Source organism: Ambystoma mexicanum, chromosome 4q (genome assembly GCF_040938575.1).
Source record: "Ambystoma mexicanum isolate Mex_15411 chromosome 4q, UKY_AmexF1_1, whole genome shotgun sequence".
NCBI lineage: Eukaryota > Metazoa > Chordata > Amphibia > Caudata > Ambystomatidae > Ambystoma > Ambystoma mexicanum.
The window spans coordinates 117,259,799-117,276,990 of record NC_090928.1 but is presented as its reverse complement, the minus strand read 5'-3'; the positions used below and the strand labels follow the sequence as shown (position 1 = coordinate 117,276,990).

The following is a 17,192-nucleotide window of genomic DNA, read 5'->3' as shown; positions in this document are numbered from 1 at the left end:
GAAAGGGAAGGCAGTAACCCTAGGCTACTGTTTTCAATGCCCATGCATCTGAAGTAATACCTTGCCATTCTTGCAGATGCTGTAAGAGTGCCTCCCACTGGGGTCTTGTGGGTTAAGGCCTCAGAGAGGTTTTGGGGCGGCTGATGGAGCGGCTGAGGGTAAAGCAGCCGTTGCCTGGGCAGTTTTAGCACATATCCCCCGTCCACCACAGGGGAATCTTCTCTGACCTCTGACTCGCCAGTTCTCTGGCTCTTCCAGCTGAGGAATATAAATGAAAGGACCGGCCCCTCCAAGCTGTTGCACTGGGGCGAGTTTGCATTTGTCTGCTTGCAGCACCAAGGGATTTGGTGCCACTTTGGGGGTCTGCAGCTTCTCCAGGCTCTCACCAGCCTTGCTGCCAAATAAGTGCGTGCCGTCAAAGGGCATGGTCAGAAGTCATGATGGCACATCCGGAGCAAACCCAGTCATACCTCTGCTGATACTATCCACAGTTGAGATCAGTCTGAAGGGACATGCACATGGCGTCCTTCCCATCCTTAACAATATTAAAAAAGACATCTCTTTCTTCCCCTTCAGGGATATGTTAAGTCGTCATTGCTATGCATTCCTATAGGGCAAACGTAAACTTAGCCAGTGCACATGTGGTATTTGCCGACCTAGAGGCCATACTCCCAGCAGAGAAGACTTTCTTTGCCATGGCATCACAGCGTTTGTCATCTCTGACTGGGTTAAATCATCGGGTAGGCAGTTTGTTTTGATGTAGATGTGGCAGCCTGTACCACCAGACTTTCTGGAGTGGGATGCTTGCTTAGATAAAAGGGGTTAAAGTCCTATATTTGCTTGTCAATCATTTATTTACAGCCAGAATTAATTCCGGCGTCTCCCAGTTGGCATTGACCCGCCTCTGTAAGGCTACATGCAAGGGAAGAATAGGGCCCTCCTGGGGTCTTTTGTCCAAAATATCTGTTAAATCATTCTGCTCATAATGTGGTGCAGGTCAACTCTATACTAGATATTCAATTACTCTAGACATCAATTGTCTGTATAACCCATCAGCATGTTCGGAGGGATCTGGTCTTCCAAATTCAATTTCGGGAGAAGTGCCTTCCCCACTTGCAGTTTGCAGAGTCTCATATAGATCCTTCATCCATGACACTTCTGATATCATAGCCTCTGCAACACCTTGTGTCTGATATTTGAACCCAAAGGGTCGTGCCTCATCAGATGAAGGCTCATGCTCCTCATATATAGAAGAAAGTGACTTTTCTTGGTAGTGGAAGAAAAAATTCCCTAGTTTTGTTCAACCTCCTTCAATGATTTTGTCACTTGCATCGATGACGGCGTTAAAATCTTTGACGCCGTCAATGGCTTCGACAATTGCAGTGTCGAAGATTTTTTCGACAAGGGCTTCGACGCCTTTGGTGTCCATGATGTAAACGCTTGAGTATCTTCTCGACTCGATCGAACCTTCGAAGGTTCTTGAGGAGTTTTCTCCTGGACACCTGGGCTCGAGGGCGCACAAGGTTTGCCCTTTCTTTGTTGTGGTGTCCACCGACAGCGGCATGACCCTTACTCTTCTTCTTCAAGGGGGTCAAGGCTGCATTCTCGAAGACTTGAAGCATTTTCTGCCAGAATCTCTCCCATTCAGCCGGTAAAGCTGATTTCGTCCGCCAAGTAACCTGTTGAGGGGAGGAACTCGATGATGAAGATGGCGACTTGTGATGCCTTTTCTTCGTATGTCATGAAGACGATGAGTGGTGAGATCCACTTCTAGATCGAGATCGTCTTTTATCTTTCTTCAGACGAGGAGAGTCGCCCCTCGACTCATCGGAGGATGGCTTTTTCGACTAAGTCGTCGAAAGGGATTTATGTGACCTATGTAAGGAACTCATGGTGGCAACATTAAAGACAGACACAAGTGATCACTGTTTAAGGGTGTTTAATGACCTTTATAATGGGTGAGATAAACACCTAAATCTAAGATGGGAGCAAGCTAAGACCATCAAATAATAATAAGAGTGTGGGATAATGTTCACCAGAAAAGAAATAAGTGATCACAAAATGATAAGTCAGGATGGTGAGGCTGCGTCTCCCTTCCCCATGTTTGAAGCACGGGACAAGGTGGGACTCTCGAGCACAGCACACTCCTTGTGTTTGTCAGTACGCGGTTCACAATTTAGTTCAATGATATCAAAAACCTTCAGAGGCTAAGTCTCCTTCTTGCAAAAGTCTCTTGCCTTAGAAGGCCTCTGGTGTTTCACAAAAAACAAACCAGCAAAAGCTCTCACAGTGATCTTGCACCTCAGGCGATTGTTCTTCACCCCCAGGATCTCCCTCTGCCGGGCTCGGATCCTCCTCACAACTTGGGTATCCCTCCGTCAGATTCACTATGGCCTCTCATTAACACAGTTCATGTATTTCTAATACAATTCATGTATTGCCCATTCTCTTCAGAAAGCAGGGCTTTCTTGCTCCTAGCTTTCTTTCGGCATCCCTCTGTCGGGTTCACACTTGCCTGTATTCACAGTTCACAATCTTATCGGAAATCAGGGTTCTCTTTGCCTAGCTTTCATCTGGCACCGGGTCAGAGACTTTCGAGTGTACAAGGGATTTGACGTAACCCTTGTAGGACCACTCTGTCATATTACGCCACCCTTTTCTAGGTCCTTGTCATACTTGTAGTTTCAGAAACAGGTCCGGGTCAGAGTCTTTCGACTGAGCGCCCACGTGGCGCCAGACGCCTCTGCATCTGGACCTCAACTGGTCTTTCTTTAAAGTTCAAACAGATACACAAGTTCTTCCTCTTGCAAATTTGCTGAGTTCAAAATGTTGCTACTTGCAACCTTGGGCTCAATACTGTTTGGTTTTCTATCAGCTTCCTCCGACTCACCGGCTGTGCCTAACAAGGTGGCTTCTTTGTTCTCTGAAGTCAAAGATAGTACCACGGTAGCCAGCTTGCCTCTCCGCCTGCGTTATCAATGCAGGAGGCCCCCGTCTACTATAGACATCTGCTGCTCTGCATGCCAGCTGTAACTCCCCGTTTTATGATTTCCCTTTCGGAGGCTTTGCGTGTCTCACTGCCTTTCTTCTCCGTTTAAACTGCTGGTTTGGTGTAGCGGTCTCCTCGTGCATTCGGCCTTGCTCGAATTGTGCTTTCGTGCTCCGCCTTTTATCCCTGCTGGGAAGGTAAAGGGCCCTCAGGTGTGCGTGATTATTGTCACTTGCCTGACCGGTGTGTTGGGTTATGTCAGGTAAACAGCTCTAGTGTTAGTCTGTTGTCTCTTACAATGTAAAAGTGTTTTTGCAGGAAAAGAGGGCAAGGGCTAGCGCTTCTAAATATCCTACAGGGCAGGATGGGGACAAGGTGTTACAGTGAATGGGATACTGTGTCTCAACCCTCGGTTTCCCACATCCACTCCCTGAAGACCCCTCATGCAGGTGATCCTCCCCCACTGGTCCACCCCCAGGAACTGAATCCAATAGCGATGGCTGTGTCCTGGCCACCTGAATGACAGATCTCCGGGGACTAGCGGGTGAGCAACCTTCAGGTTTCTCACACCTACCTGCAGCTAATTTCCCTTTACGTTCTTTCAGGGCTTTCACTGTTATCGAAAGGCAGGATCCACACTCGGATGTCTTATGATCGGATCCCAAACACCACAGACACACCCGATTGGGGCCCATAAGGGACATCGTCGCCCTGCAGTCAGGGCATTTCTTAAACCCCGATTTGGGAGTCGATGATGCCAACGAAGATGTCATATTTTTTCCCAAAATAACAACAGGTTTCACAAAGGAATCGAAAGCGCGCTGATCTTCCGAAGCAATAGCTCACGTGGAAAAATCGAACTGAAGCCAATGGTCGCTGCGGTGCTATATGTACCAGTGGTGACATCGAGACGGAGGCCCTCGAGGGACATCAGGTCATCAGGCATCGACACTTGTTTCGGCCGTTGGCCTTTCTCAAATCAGGGCATAGTTGCCCTTTTGTAACTCGATTCAGTCGGAAATTTAATGGGGTCAAATCCCTATTGGGCAGAGTTCTGCAGAGAGCCGACGCGTGGGATTAACAGAACCCCGCTCCATAGGGATTTGAACCCATTAAATTTCCGGACCAAATCGAGTTACAAAGGACAAAAGGACAACTATGCCCTGATTCCAGAAAGGCCAACGGCCGAAACATGTGTCATCCTTTAAAGGGCAATACTCGAAGAAACAGAAAATACCATGCTATGCAATAAATAGTATTGTGTAACAAAAACCTTGTGGCATTTGCCTACTTTTGGAGTGTCAAATATTGCTATTAACCTAGATATGTAGATACCAAGGGGTCCATTGTTCTGAGAGACCCATGAATTTCTGATAGAAGCAAAAGAAAAAACAAAACCTCCCTGGTGATACATTTGAGCATAAACTCTTAGGTGATAAAACTGTAAAAAAGAATAGTATCCAGGCATTAATGAAAAAAGGAACTAATGTGACGGACTAAAGAAATCAAAGCAAAACACTCTGCTCTTGAATAAAATCCAGAACCAAACTACAGCAATTTTTCCAAGTTATGCAGACTTCTGTCCAGTGTTCCATTAGCTGGTTCAAGGGCCCAGACTGCTAGTGTAGTGCCATATCGATTCCAAAGCACTTAACCTAGTCGCTAGCTTCACTTGGAGCAGAGCCTCTATCATTGCATAAAGCACTGCATGCAATAGATTACTAAGAATGTCTGTAAAGCTACAATCCAAAAGCTTATGTAGTTTACCCAAGATGGAGGTGCTGCTACTTTCTTCTTTTGCATCATGATGATCCATCACATTTTCCTTCAGTTCTTGTCCCTTGTTCATAACATTGACAGAAATGATATCTGAAAAGCCCAACAGAGAATAATGTGTATTATATATATATATATATATTTTTAAACAATTTTATTCCAACAAACACAAACCAAACTTGCAGTACATGTAATAACATTTTGGATATACATCGCTTCATCATGTCCACTGCTTCTCCCATTCCCCCCGCCCTTCCGAGTCTACTCTCCTTCATGTCCTATCACTGTGCCTTGTAATAGGGATTCCTCTTCCATGGTTTCTGTTGGATCCCGATCACTTCACCCATCTTGCGTGGGCCCAAATAACTCGGCTATTAGTTGTTTCCAGGCTATCAGGGTCTCAGCCTCCTCCCCCCCCCGGAATTACTTGCTTCTTGCCATACTATAGTTTCAGCCACGGCCAATTTCTGTAGGTCTCTCCACCATACTTCTATCCGTGTTCTATGGCATGCCTTCCACCCCATAGCAATTCATCTCTTTGCAAGTACGTACGCTAGGTCTTTTAGTTTACTTACATGCTTCAGTTTGCGCGGTCTAGGAAATCCTCCTATCAGGCAGGCCCAGACTGTGTCCACCACTATCTTAATCCCTTTTTCTGCCAGCCTATGTGCTACTTCACGCCAAAATCTCTCCATTACTGGACATGACCAGAACATGTGCACCATTCCGCATTTTCTTCATCACATTTGGGGCATGATTGTCGGCCTGCGTTTTTGAATTTGGCTATCCTCTGGGGTGTCATATATGCCCTGCAAGTTATGTATAATTGTATCTGTTGTAGCCTTGCATTTCTTCATACTTTTTTGTGGTACCCTTCGGCTCGTTCCCATATCCCACCACTCATTGGGGCACCCACTTCCTCTTCCCAGTCCCGTCGCAGCTGTACCACTTCCTTCCCCACTTTGGACATCATCAGTTCATATATTAGAGATATTTTGTGTCCCCCTTCTGCTATGTCATATATTGTGTCTATGGTGGCGTCCGGTTCTTCTTCTAGTACTACTTCGGACCATGTCTCCTTGATCCACCTCACCACCCTATGGTATGTGATATACTGGCCCGTGTGTAATCCGGTTTCCTCCCCAACACCTCAAAATCCCTTATATTCCCCTCCTGCCATATGTCGCCCATTGTCGCTATCCCCACCGGTTTCCAGTGTTTCGTGATCATCATTCTTAGTTGCTTTTCTTTTCCCCCCAGCGCCACTAGTGGCACCTGCGGGGAACACAGGGATGGTGTCTCCATTACCTGACAGGCTCTGCGCCACATTTCCCACCCAAGTATCATCATCTTTGGGCGCCCTTCCATATCCGATTTGAGCAGCCACATCATTTCCTTTAGGAAGAATGGGGCACAGTCAAGTCGGAACAGCCTGGACTCTGAGGTTGGCTCTTCAGAGAACCATTAAGCTACATATTGTAGCTGGCTTGCTATGTAATAAATTTAATAGTTTGGCAGTTTTATACCCCCTTTCTCGTGTGAGTTTTGTAGCTTCCAAAGGGCCACTCTGTTCCTCGTCCCATGCCAAAGGAATTCCCTGCATATGCCATTTATTTTAGCAAAGAATCGCCTTGGTATCAAGTATGGGATGTTCCCGTAATAGTGCAAAAGTCTTGGTAGGACCACCATTTTCAGCATTGCCCCTCGCCCCATCATCGCCAAGGGGAGCTTCACCTAGAACTTATTCTCGATTTTCTTGATCGCTTCCTCAGTATTATGTTGGTGTTCCTCTTCCACCGTATGGTATATATCTATCCTAAGATATCGAAACGTCCTAACCTCCCATGGTATCTGTAGTACCGGCATCTGCTCTAACGGGATCCCTTTATACCTGCCCAGAGGAAATATACAGGATTTTTGGGGGTTCACGGATATAACAGTCAGCCTTGTAAATCTCCCCATCACTTCCAGAACATACTGGGGTTTTCTTCCAGGTAACATAAGTTTAAAAACATTGTCAGTGTACAAAGAAATTAAATGTGGTTCCCCTCCTATGGTGATGCCTATCATGTCATACTGTTGCCTCAGGTATTTCACCAGGAACTCTAGGGCTAAAATATACAGCATGGGAGACCACGGGCATCCATGCCTGGTGCCTCTACTGAGTTGCCACCTCTCTGATATCACTGCTCCTATTTTAACTCTGGCCAGCAGCGCGCTATATAACATTCTAGCCCATTTGAGATACCCAGGTCCTATTCCATAGTCGGCCAGGGCCGCAATCAGCCATGGCCATTCGACTGAGTCAAAGGCCTTTATTGCGTCTAGCGATACTATTGCCATTTCACCCGCATCCTCATTTGCGTGCTCTATGACTCGATGGAGTCTCCTAAGATTATTGGATATGTTCCTGTTTGGGACATAGCCAGTCTGGTCGGGGTGTATTAATGTAGCAATGATCCTCCTCATTCTGTTTGCCAAGACCGCTATTAATATTTTGCTGTCCTGATTCAGCATTGATAGGGGTCTGTATGAGCCGCAATCATGTCCAGGCTTATTGGGTTTGGGAAGCGGTATGATAACCTGGTAGCCTTCCTACTTCATATGCCTCATTCAGCATCTCTAGAAGCGGGGGGAAGCACCTCATCCTTGTACGTTTTGTAAAATTCACTAGGGAGTCCATCAGTCCCCGGGGTCTTGCTGGTGGGCAGTTGCCTCACTACCTCTTCTAATTCCTCTAGAGTAATCGGAGCATCCAGCTCCTCTCGCTCTTCTGCGCTTATCTGCGGCAGTCCTATGTCCTCCAGTGTTTCTTCTATTTCCTTGCAATCACTTTCCTCATCATCTCTGTAGAGGAGTCGGTAATAATCTGCAAATTCCTGATTAACTCCTTCTTTGGTGTCCTTTTTATAGTTGAGGTTACACAATCTCTCCCAGTGCCCCGCGCATTTCTGTTGCAGCCCGAGTATTGCTTCATTATCTTCTTTGGTATTACCTCTCCTTAGCACTGTTTCTAGCTCCTTCTCCGTGTCTTGTAGTTCGACTAAGATCCCTCCTTGTAGTCCCTTGGACTTAGCTATAGCTATCTCCCTCATTACCACTTTAAAGGCCTCCCAGAGCATGCCCGCCGTCTCTACGCTGCCAGTATTGATCTCAAAATAGCTTATTATTTCCTCTCTCATGTTCTCCCTAAAAATGGTATCTTTCAGCGCCTCTTCTCTGAGGCGCCATGTCGGTATCTTTGCTCTCGGGGGTCGGTATTGCCACCCAAGTATTAGCGGCGAGCGGTCTGAGAGGACTCTCGCTCTATATTCCGTCTGTGTTATATCTGTCATTAACTCCTGTGTGGCGAACATGTAGTCCAGCCTGGTGTGTAAATTCTGTGGAGCTGAATAGTGTGAATATTGCCTTTCCTGTGGGTGGTACGTCCTCCATACATCCTCGAACCCGAAATCCGCCAACAGTGACTGCAACACTCTGGCGGCTGGGGTGGGTCTATCCATCTTACCATCTGATCTATCTATCTTGGGATTTAATGCGCAATTAAAGTCTCCTCCCCAGATCACCGCCCCCCCTAAACATGTGCTGAGTTTATTACATAAGGTTCTAAAATATGCCGCTGTGTCCTGGTTCGGGGCATACGTATTTATAATGCTCATTTCCCTGTTTTCCACCAGCCCTCTTATTATGACCATCCTCCCGTCTGCTTTGACTGTAGACTGTAATAGCTGAAATGGGACATGTGGCGCTACCCAAGTAATCACCCCCCCAGCATAGGCCGAATATGACGCACCTACGATGGTCCCCCTCCACTTCTTCCGGATCATCTCCATCTTTTCTTGTGTGAGGTGAGTCTCCTGCAGCAGGGTTATATCTATTTTCTGTCTATGCAGATACATCATGCCCTTATTCCTCTTTAGATAGCTAATGAGACCTCTGACATTCCAAGTAATTACTTTAAGGTCCCCCATGATGCGCTAGGATCCCACTCCTTCCACCACAAGTGCAGCCCATATCTAAGTGTATTTTCATTTCGTGTAGGCTTGTTCCCCAACATAAACTTCCCCAAACTATAAACACCTCAAATTTCCCAACCTCCCTACCTCCCACCTCCCTTCCCAGCACCAACTCGCTTCCCCCCGTTCCCCTGCACCCCAACTCCCTCCCCAACTGTTGCCCAGCTCCATCCCTGGATCTCAGGCACCCCCGCATCTAGCCCCTTTTTGGCAATAGCCCGTACTCATGGCTTAGCAGGGAGATGTCACCCTAATGGCGATTCTACTACTCTAACTCCTGGGGGTAGGTTGTCTCCATCTTGCTGCTCCTATTTTGTGCTTCAAACTGAGCATGCTTAATGCTACCCAATTGACTTTGTATTTTATATTCTAGTCCAACAAGTCCAAGTGTCCCACGTTAGAATTTTCGTTATTATCTTTTCTAGCCACGCCCCTGTTATCTGTAGTACAGTCTCTTCCCCGGGCCCGCCCCATCTCTTTATCATGCATGGTGTATCCCTTTCACTTATCGTGTTCCTCGCGATCTTGCTCCTCGTCCCGCTCCGGACAACCCTGCGTATCCAGCCATGTCGCTGCGTCCTCCGGGCGTCGAAAAAATACACCTTGCTTTTGTGTAAGACTTTAAGCTTTGCGGGGTACAAAAGCATGTATTTGATCCCAGCTGTGCGCAGTCTCCTCTTGATCACCACATAGCTATAACGCTGTCTCTGCACCAGCATGGTGTAATCAGAGTATGCGGTGACGGTTGCAGACGCCCTTTTTATCGTCCCACCTTTGCGAAAGAACTCCAAGATCTTCTCTCTGTCCTTGTAGTTCAGGATCTTTGCTATGATTGCCCGAGGGGGGGCTCCGGGTTGTGGTTTCCTCATCATGCGCCCGTTCAACTGCAAATCCTTGTGAGAGCTTGCTGGCTCCTATTTCCTGTAGAATCATATTCTCTACATAGTCCGTTGGGTCTTGGCCCTCCTCCCCCTCCCGCAGACCGACCACATGTTATTAAGACTCGCTCTCCCCTCTGGCTCCTCCGCACGGTTCTCCAAGTTGGCCACCTGTTGCTTCAGTATGTGGACTTCCTTGGCATTGTTTGTGCTGGTATCCGTGTTGGTTTTCACCGCACTCTCTAGGCCGCTCGTTCTTTCTGCCAGCGCTCTCATATCTTATCACAGCAGGTTGTTCTCTATCCCTACTGCATCTATTCTGGTTTCCAGAACGGTTCTTAGGTCTGCCATTGCTATTCCCTAAAAGGTTTTCAATTCCGTGATGGCTGTTAGGATCAGGTGATCCTCTCTTGGCGAAGCTGCTTCTGCGGGCGCAGCTGCCACACCCTGTGCTCGGGTGGTGGGGTTCTGTTGCGACTTGGCAAAATGTCCATTGTGGGCTGCTTGCCCTTGGTCTTGCCTCCTCTTACCGACATTATGCCGCCCGCCTTTATATCGGGGTCCAACTCTTCTGCAGCGTGCAAGCCCTGCCCCCCTCCCCGCTGCTCCTGCTGCGTGGTTGTGGCCTACTGTAGCACTGCCTTGCCTGTATTTCACTTGCGCTCTGTCCCAGTCCGCTTTGTGGGGGACTGCAACTCCTGTTTTCTGAGGGTCTTGCTTATGGGGTCAATGTGTGCTCCGGCGCAACCAATTCCATGGCGCAATTCTTTCCAGCATTCCCTTGGCTGTGCCTGTGCGCGCCGCATACATCATGTGTCACCCTGTATGATGTGCCTTGATCCGACTTTCGGCCTTACCTTCCCAGGCAGTGTGGCCTCATACTGTAGCAACTTTGTTTGGGGCAGTTCACACCTTTGGGTCGTTCCAATCTGACCGGATCACCAATGTCCTTTTATGTACAACTTCGGTCGTGGGCCGCTCTTGCCCGCCTCTCCCATGCAGTGTGTGTTGGTTGGGTACACTGCAAACTGCAACTGCTGGTCCTCACTTGCCTCGTGGGGTGGCTCCACTATTGCTGCCGGGCCCCTCTTGTGTTGTCTCCTGGGGGGATCTGCTTGCACCACTTAATTGTCTCAACCCCCACTATACGTGGTTTGTCCTCTCTCCTCTTTCCTCCATCTTTAGAACAAGCAGTTTCCAGTAGACAGTTAACAGAGGATTGTCACACAGTGGGCAATGTGGCCTGTCCAAGCAAACATGTACTCTCACTCAGTCACTTTGAGGCATAACGCTCCTCTGCTGTTTTGCACATTCCTCCCGTGGGAGCGTTCACTATGTGGGGGGGCGGGGCACTACGACTGCACTGCGTGTCAACAGAGGGGCCACGCAGTCCAAAGCTCTTTCCATGCATGGGCTTATATACGCCCTTATCATCCCCCACAGTCTTTTGTCCTCCCGCAGCGGTGTGCCTCCGCCGCCCACTGTCACACGGAGGACCACGCTCCAAAATCGTGCTCCCAGGTCCTGGGACCTGCGGTGCACTGCGCTTCCTCGTAGGCCAGCAGGCTACTCCAGTTCCCGCATCACCGCCAGCTCCGGGTGCCTGAGGGATCTCTCCAGTGCCCACAGGGACACCCCGAACTTTCTTCTTCGTTCCCCAGCGACACCCGGGCCGCTAGTGCGCCGCAGGCACATGCACGCACGGCACCACCCAGTGCGCTCCGTCCCCTCACAGCTACCGCTCCTCGCTCCTTCTTTCTGTCTTCATCGGCCCTCACTTCGGTGTACTGGACTCGGTCTCTTGTATCAAGCCGCGACCTCTGCCATGGGAAACAATGTTGCACAAGTCTATCAGTCTGCAGTCATTTTCCAAATGGCTTCGCGCATCAGAGGCTCCTCATGTTCATACTGCTCTGATGTCGTTTTGGTGTTGGTTCCTTGCTTTTATTCAGCGCGCTGCTGCAAATGCCTTGACGGATCCACAGAGCTTCTTAAGAGAGCAGGCTACTCCATGGCTGCTAGACCATGCCCCCCAAAAAAATTGTATTATATTAAACTTTTTAATTGTTAGTTATTTGACTGAAATATCATTGCGATTTGAAAATCTAAACTCTGCACAGACGGTATGCTTTACAGGATAAATGTATGCAAGGACTGTCAATACAGCAGTCAGTTAAATACTAAAATCATAAGTGTTCTGGAGTTAACGTTTGTTAAACTTGGAACAACCATGTTTTCAGATTCCAACAATAAGGCTGATGGTTGCTGGCAAATGTGACGGGTCAGAAATGTGAGGCGGACAAGTTTGTGGGGCGTTCTCAACTTTTGCCATTTTATTAACAAAAGTACTTTGCACAAATACCTCACCATCTCTACCCTAACAAGGATTTTCCTGCCTATGATAAACTAAAGGGGAAAACTCTAACCAAGGAATATCTAACTCTGACACTTATACAATAATCAAAGTAAAAAGAACTGTAAAAAACCTGAAGGTATTCTCCCAAACAGATCTTGAGAATCCCTTATTCAGGTGGCTTGGGAAGGGCTGGCCCTCTCAGATCCCAACCATGGGGGTGGATGAGCAAGGGAGGATCACCTGGGTAGGAGAACGATGGTCTGGAGGGTTGCCCCGAGCAATGCCAGTGGTTAAGATTCAGTCTAAACCTTCCAGCCATCACCTCTTTGTTTTTGCTTTGTCACCCTGAGTGGGACGGGTATGCCCAGACGTGGGTCCCGTGCCTGCTGGGCCTAGAGACCCAAGCTACTCCTCACTGATGAGCCCCAACAAGGGTGAAACATTTTTGGGGATGCTTGTGGTCTTGTGCAGAAGGGATGGGACCTAGCAGTTCGGGCTGGACTACCCCTTTTAGGGTGGGGCCAAGCCTGATTTGCATATAGTCTTTCCCCTTCTGTAATGGCTTGGCAGGCGAAGAACGATGATCTGGAGGGTTTCCCCAAGCAATGCCAGTGGTTAAGATTCAGTCTAAACCTTCCAGCCATCACCTCTTTGTTTTTGCTTATATACGCCCTTATCATCCCCCACAGTCTTTTGTCCTCCCGCAGCGGTGTGCCTCCGCCGCCCACCGTCACACGGAGGACCATGCTCCAAAATCGTGCTCCCAGGTCCTGGGACCTGCGGTGCACTGCGCTTCCTCGTAGGCCAGCAGGCTACTCCAGTTCCCGCATCACCGCCCGCTCCGGGTGCCTGAGGGATCTCTCCGGTGCCCACAGGGACACCCCGAACTTTCTTCTTCGTTCCCCAGCGACACCCGGGCCGCTAGTGCGCCGCAGGCACATGCACGCACTGCACCACCCAGTGCGCTCCGTCCCCTCACAGCTACCGCTCCTCGCTCCTTCTTTCTGTCTTCATCGGCCCTCACTTCGGTGTACTGGACTCGGTCTCTTGTATCAAGCCGCGACCTCTGCCATGGGAAACAATGTTGCACAAGTCTATCAGTCTGCAGTCATTTTCCAAATGGCTTTGCGAATCAGAGGCTCCTCATGTTCATACTGCTCTGATGTCGTTTTGGTGTTGGTTCCTTGCTTTTATTCAGCGCGCTGCTGCAAATGCCTTGACGGATCCACAGAGTTTCTTAAGAGAGCAAGCTACTCCATGGCTGCTAGGCCACGCCCCCCCAAAAAATTGTATTTTATTAAACATTTTAATTGTTAGTTATTTGACTGAAATATCAATGCGATTTGAAAATCTAAACTCTGCACAGACGGTATGCTTTACAGGATAAATGTATGCAAGGACTGTCAATACAGCAGTCAGTTAAATACTAAAATCATAAGTGTTCTGGAGTAAACGTTTGTTAAACTTGGAACAACTATGTTTTCAGATTCCAACAATAAGGCTGATGATTGCTGGTAAATGTGACGGGTCAGAAATGTGAGGCGGACAAGTTTGTGGGGCGTTCTCAACTTTTGCCATTTTATTAACAAAAGTAGTTTGCACAAATACCTCACTATCTCTACCCTAACACGGATTTTCCTGCCTATGATAAACTAAATGGGAACACTCTAACCAAGGGATATCTAACCCTGACACTTATACAATAATCAAAGTAAAAAGAACTGTAAAAAACCTGAAGGTATTCTCCCAAACAGATCTTGAGAATCCCGTATTCAGGTGGCTTGGGAAGGGCTGGCTCTCTCAGATCCCAACCATGGGGGTGGATGAGCAAGGGAGGATCACCTGGGTAGGAGAGGCCAGGGTTATGTTTGGGGGAATGCCCCAGATGAGACGTGGTATTCTACCAGGGATGAAGTCCTTGAGTTTTTTTTTGGTTATTCCACATCTACCTCCCTTCCACCCAAAAAAACTCCCTTTATAAAATATAATCACCCCTATAACTCTGGTAAATCAACTAGAAGCCCAAACCACGTTACACTCGAAGACCACAACTCCCAGAATCCTTGCTTTCCTGTTTTCCACCCAAATCCTCCCCATCCTTCTCCAGATCCCTCCGATTATTATTTTCTGAACACCCATTCTACTCTAACAACACACTACCAATCCCACCATCCCCCATTCAGGTCACGATAAAAACTCTGGCCATTTTCGTTAATTCCACCAACCCTACCAAATCCCTAGGATGAGAGCTATAACAGCACCCTTTTCCCATCCTACCCCGTACGATTTCCGGAAACATCAACCCCCTCCTTTTCCAACATAAACACTTTCCCCCCCGACATGAAAAACCACGGACCAATCCTAGAGCCGTTGACCCACCTGACATGTCCCGACACAAGGGTTAGGCAGAGTAAGGCAATTAATCCGATTCATTTTGGTTCATACTCTACCAGTACAAATGCATATTGATGTTCCTCAGGCATGTGGTCCATAGGACCAATAAAGTCAACCCAATGGGAGGTATGCGAGTCATGAGATGTTTGTCCCCTTTATTGCAGGCAGAGCTTGACTCTATATGCCTTTCCATTTGTGTGTCCATTCCTGGCCAGCAAGAACGCTCTCTTAATATACTTTTTGATAGGGTGCTACCAAAGTGGCCTTCATGTGCTAAATTGAGGAGCTTGATGGTGTGAGTGACTGGTGGAGTTTGTCATTTCTACGTATTAGTTCCTCCCCTTCTGTGAATGCTTATTGCACCTTGTGGTATGGACGTAGACTCTGTGGGAGGTTCCTTTCTAATGGCAAACCAGATTTTATGAATTTTGCAACATGATGGAAAATGTTGGCCTCCTTTGTGCGTTGTGTCCATTGTCTTCCTATGATCCTCTGTTGTGTCTGCTCTTCTGCACCCAGCATCAATGGCCCCAAACAGTCGTTGGCGTCCCAGTCATTGTTGGGATTGTGTGGTACAGAAAGTCTACCTAAACATTCAGATTATGAGTTCTGCCAATTCGGAACATATTCCATCATGAAGTTAAACTCTTGAAGCTTTGCCGCAAGATGGGCAAGTCTTCATGTTATTTTGTTTGCACCTCCTGGAGTTAGAATGTGGATGAGGGGGTTATTTCTGAGCAAAGTGTGAATGGTATTCCCCCTAAATGATTTCTAAAATGTTTTGTTGACCAAAGTGACGAATGCAGGGAATTTGTCTCCTCCTCTCAACGGGGAGCTACACTCTTTAGGCTTAAGGGAAGTGAGCCTGCTAAGTCGAACACCTCCTAGAGGACAGGGCAAGTGGGATCCCACTGGGGGTCACCTCTCCTTTGAGAACGGGCAATCCCTAAATAGGGATATATATATTTATCTCTCTCTCTATATATATATGATCCTCCCTTATCCCAAGAATCCACTAAACCTATGGCTTATATGGGAGTTAAATCACATAATGACTTACCTTGTCACACACCAAAGGGTGGTATGGTTTCTGAACTCTTTCAGGCACCTGCTTCAACCCAAGATGGAAAGTTAGCAGAAAGTCCACCCCCCTTTGCTGTATAGAAGATAAGAGACCAATCAGCCATGAACCATGGAAGAGAGTAGCCGGAAGAGCTAAAGACCGGCACAACACTCGCAGAGTGATGCAGGAAAAGAGCCCATGTCCTGGAAGGAGAGAGAGTGAGAGAGTGAGAGAGAGAGAGAGTGAGAGTGAGAGTGGGACCGACACACACGGCATGGTGGCGCAAAGCAAAGGCAAGCAAACCTGTAGAACCCCCGGCTCCGCTGCCTAGATATGGACCACAGAAGCCCAGACCCGGAGGATCTTCAGCAGCAGGGATCGCCTGAGCAAAACAGCACCACAATGAACCAATGCTGAAAACCAGTAGGAAGCTAGCATGAAGGGAGCAGGAACAGAGCATCAACTCTGACACGCTTGGAACCATCAGAAGATGCCGCAGTAGATAAGCCACATTAATGACCTGAATGCCGACTGTGAGGAGCACTGTTAGCACAGAGAAGCGATGTGGTCATTCCTGTGAAGCAGGTGGAGGACAGACAAGCCAAAACAAACTCCAATTCAGAGAGGGGCCCACCAGACCCCAAAACAGGGTGAAAATAAACAAACCCCAAGTTAGGGTGAGAGCATCCGACCGCAAAGAGGGGTGAAAACAGAGAGACCCCAAAGGTGGGATGTGAGCAAACAGACCGCAAGGAGAGATTTGAGTAAACATACTGTAAGGTGGGGTGCAAACAACCAGACCCTAGGTGGGGCCAGAATTAACAGACTTCAAGCCGAGCTGCGGATAATACACCTAGCTGGGGAGGGAGCAAACATGCCCCATGATGGGGTATGAGAGACCTGACACCCGGGTGGGTTGAGAGAAACCGAATCACATGGAGGGGTGTGAAACCAGAGACCCCAGGGAAGGGTAAAAACCAGAAAGCAATGAAGTGTGGAAAACATCACAAGGTTCCCAGTAGGGTAACCCGAGAAGCACTGGTTTGGGTTTACGAGCCAGGAGGTTCCCAGAGAGGGAGAAACACTGAGAATTATAATTTTAATGTTTTATTTATAAAGCGCTTATACACAAATGAAGTGCGCCAAAGCGCTTCAAGGCGGGAAGGGAATAAGGGAAAACAGTTGTCATTCTTAGGCCTTGAAGTTTCCGAATGATCTAACAAAAATAACTAGCATAGTAGGCCTGAGGCATTTCTACTAGTGCAAGTGCATGGCTGTCGAGGGAGAAAGACTAACCAATGGTGGACAAGCTATCCCAGGAGGAGAAGTTGGAGGAGACATTTGCTGGGCTACAAACAAGACTCCAAGCTGGGATGAGAGAAAACAGGCACCAACACGGGGTATGAGAGATCCAACCCCAGGGTGGGTTGAGAAAAACCAAATCACACAGAGGGGTGTTAAGCCCGATACCCCACAGAGAGGTCTTACGTTAATGGAATGTAAAGTTTAATCATGATGTCTTTCACTTCCTCCATGATGAGGATAAGACATAGAATTGCCCCACCACCATTCACGTACCTAGGTGTATGATGCAACCACCAGCAAGGGACACAAAAGTTCCTGGTGGGGGACAGACTATTCTAGAACAGGAATTCACCTGGACTTGGAATGAGCCTCTGACATACTGACTAAGTTTATGGAGGGGGCACTGACATGACTC

The 17,192-nt window shown here is 47.9% G+C and overlaps 1 protein-coding gene across 7 annotated transcripts in view; it reads right to left on the bottom strand.

Annotated features, from left to right (window-relative positions):
• LOC138467522 (zinc finger protein 568-like) overlaps positions 1-17,192 on the bottom strand; it is a 779,018-nt gene that overhangs the window by 177,940 nt on the left and 583,886 nt on the right. For 5 of the 7 annotated variants that reach the window (XM_069607623.1, XM_069607618.1, XM_069607622.1 and 2 more), the window contains one exon: positions 4,757-4,858. The exons of the other annotated variants lie outside the window; for them this stretch is intronic. In XM_069607623.1, the coding sequence (XP_069463724.1) occupies positions 4,757-4,858 (102 nt within the window). The remainder of the gene's footprint in view (positions 1-4,756; positions 4,859-17,192) is intronic. 7 annotated transcript variants of the gene reach the window in all.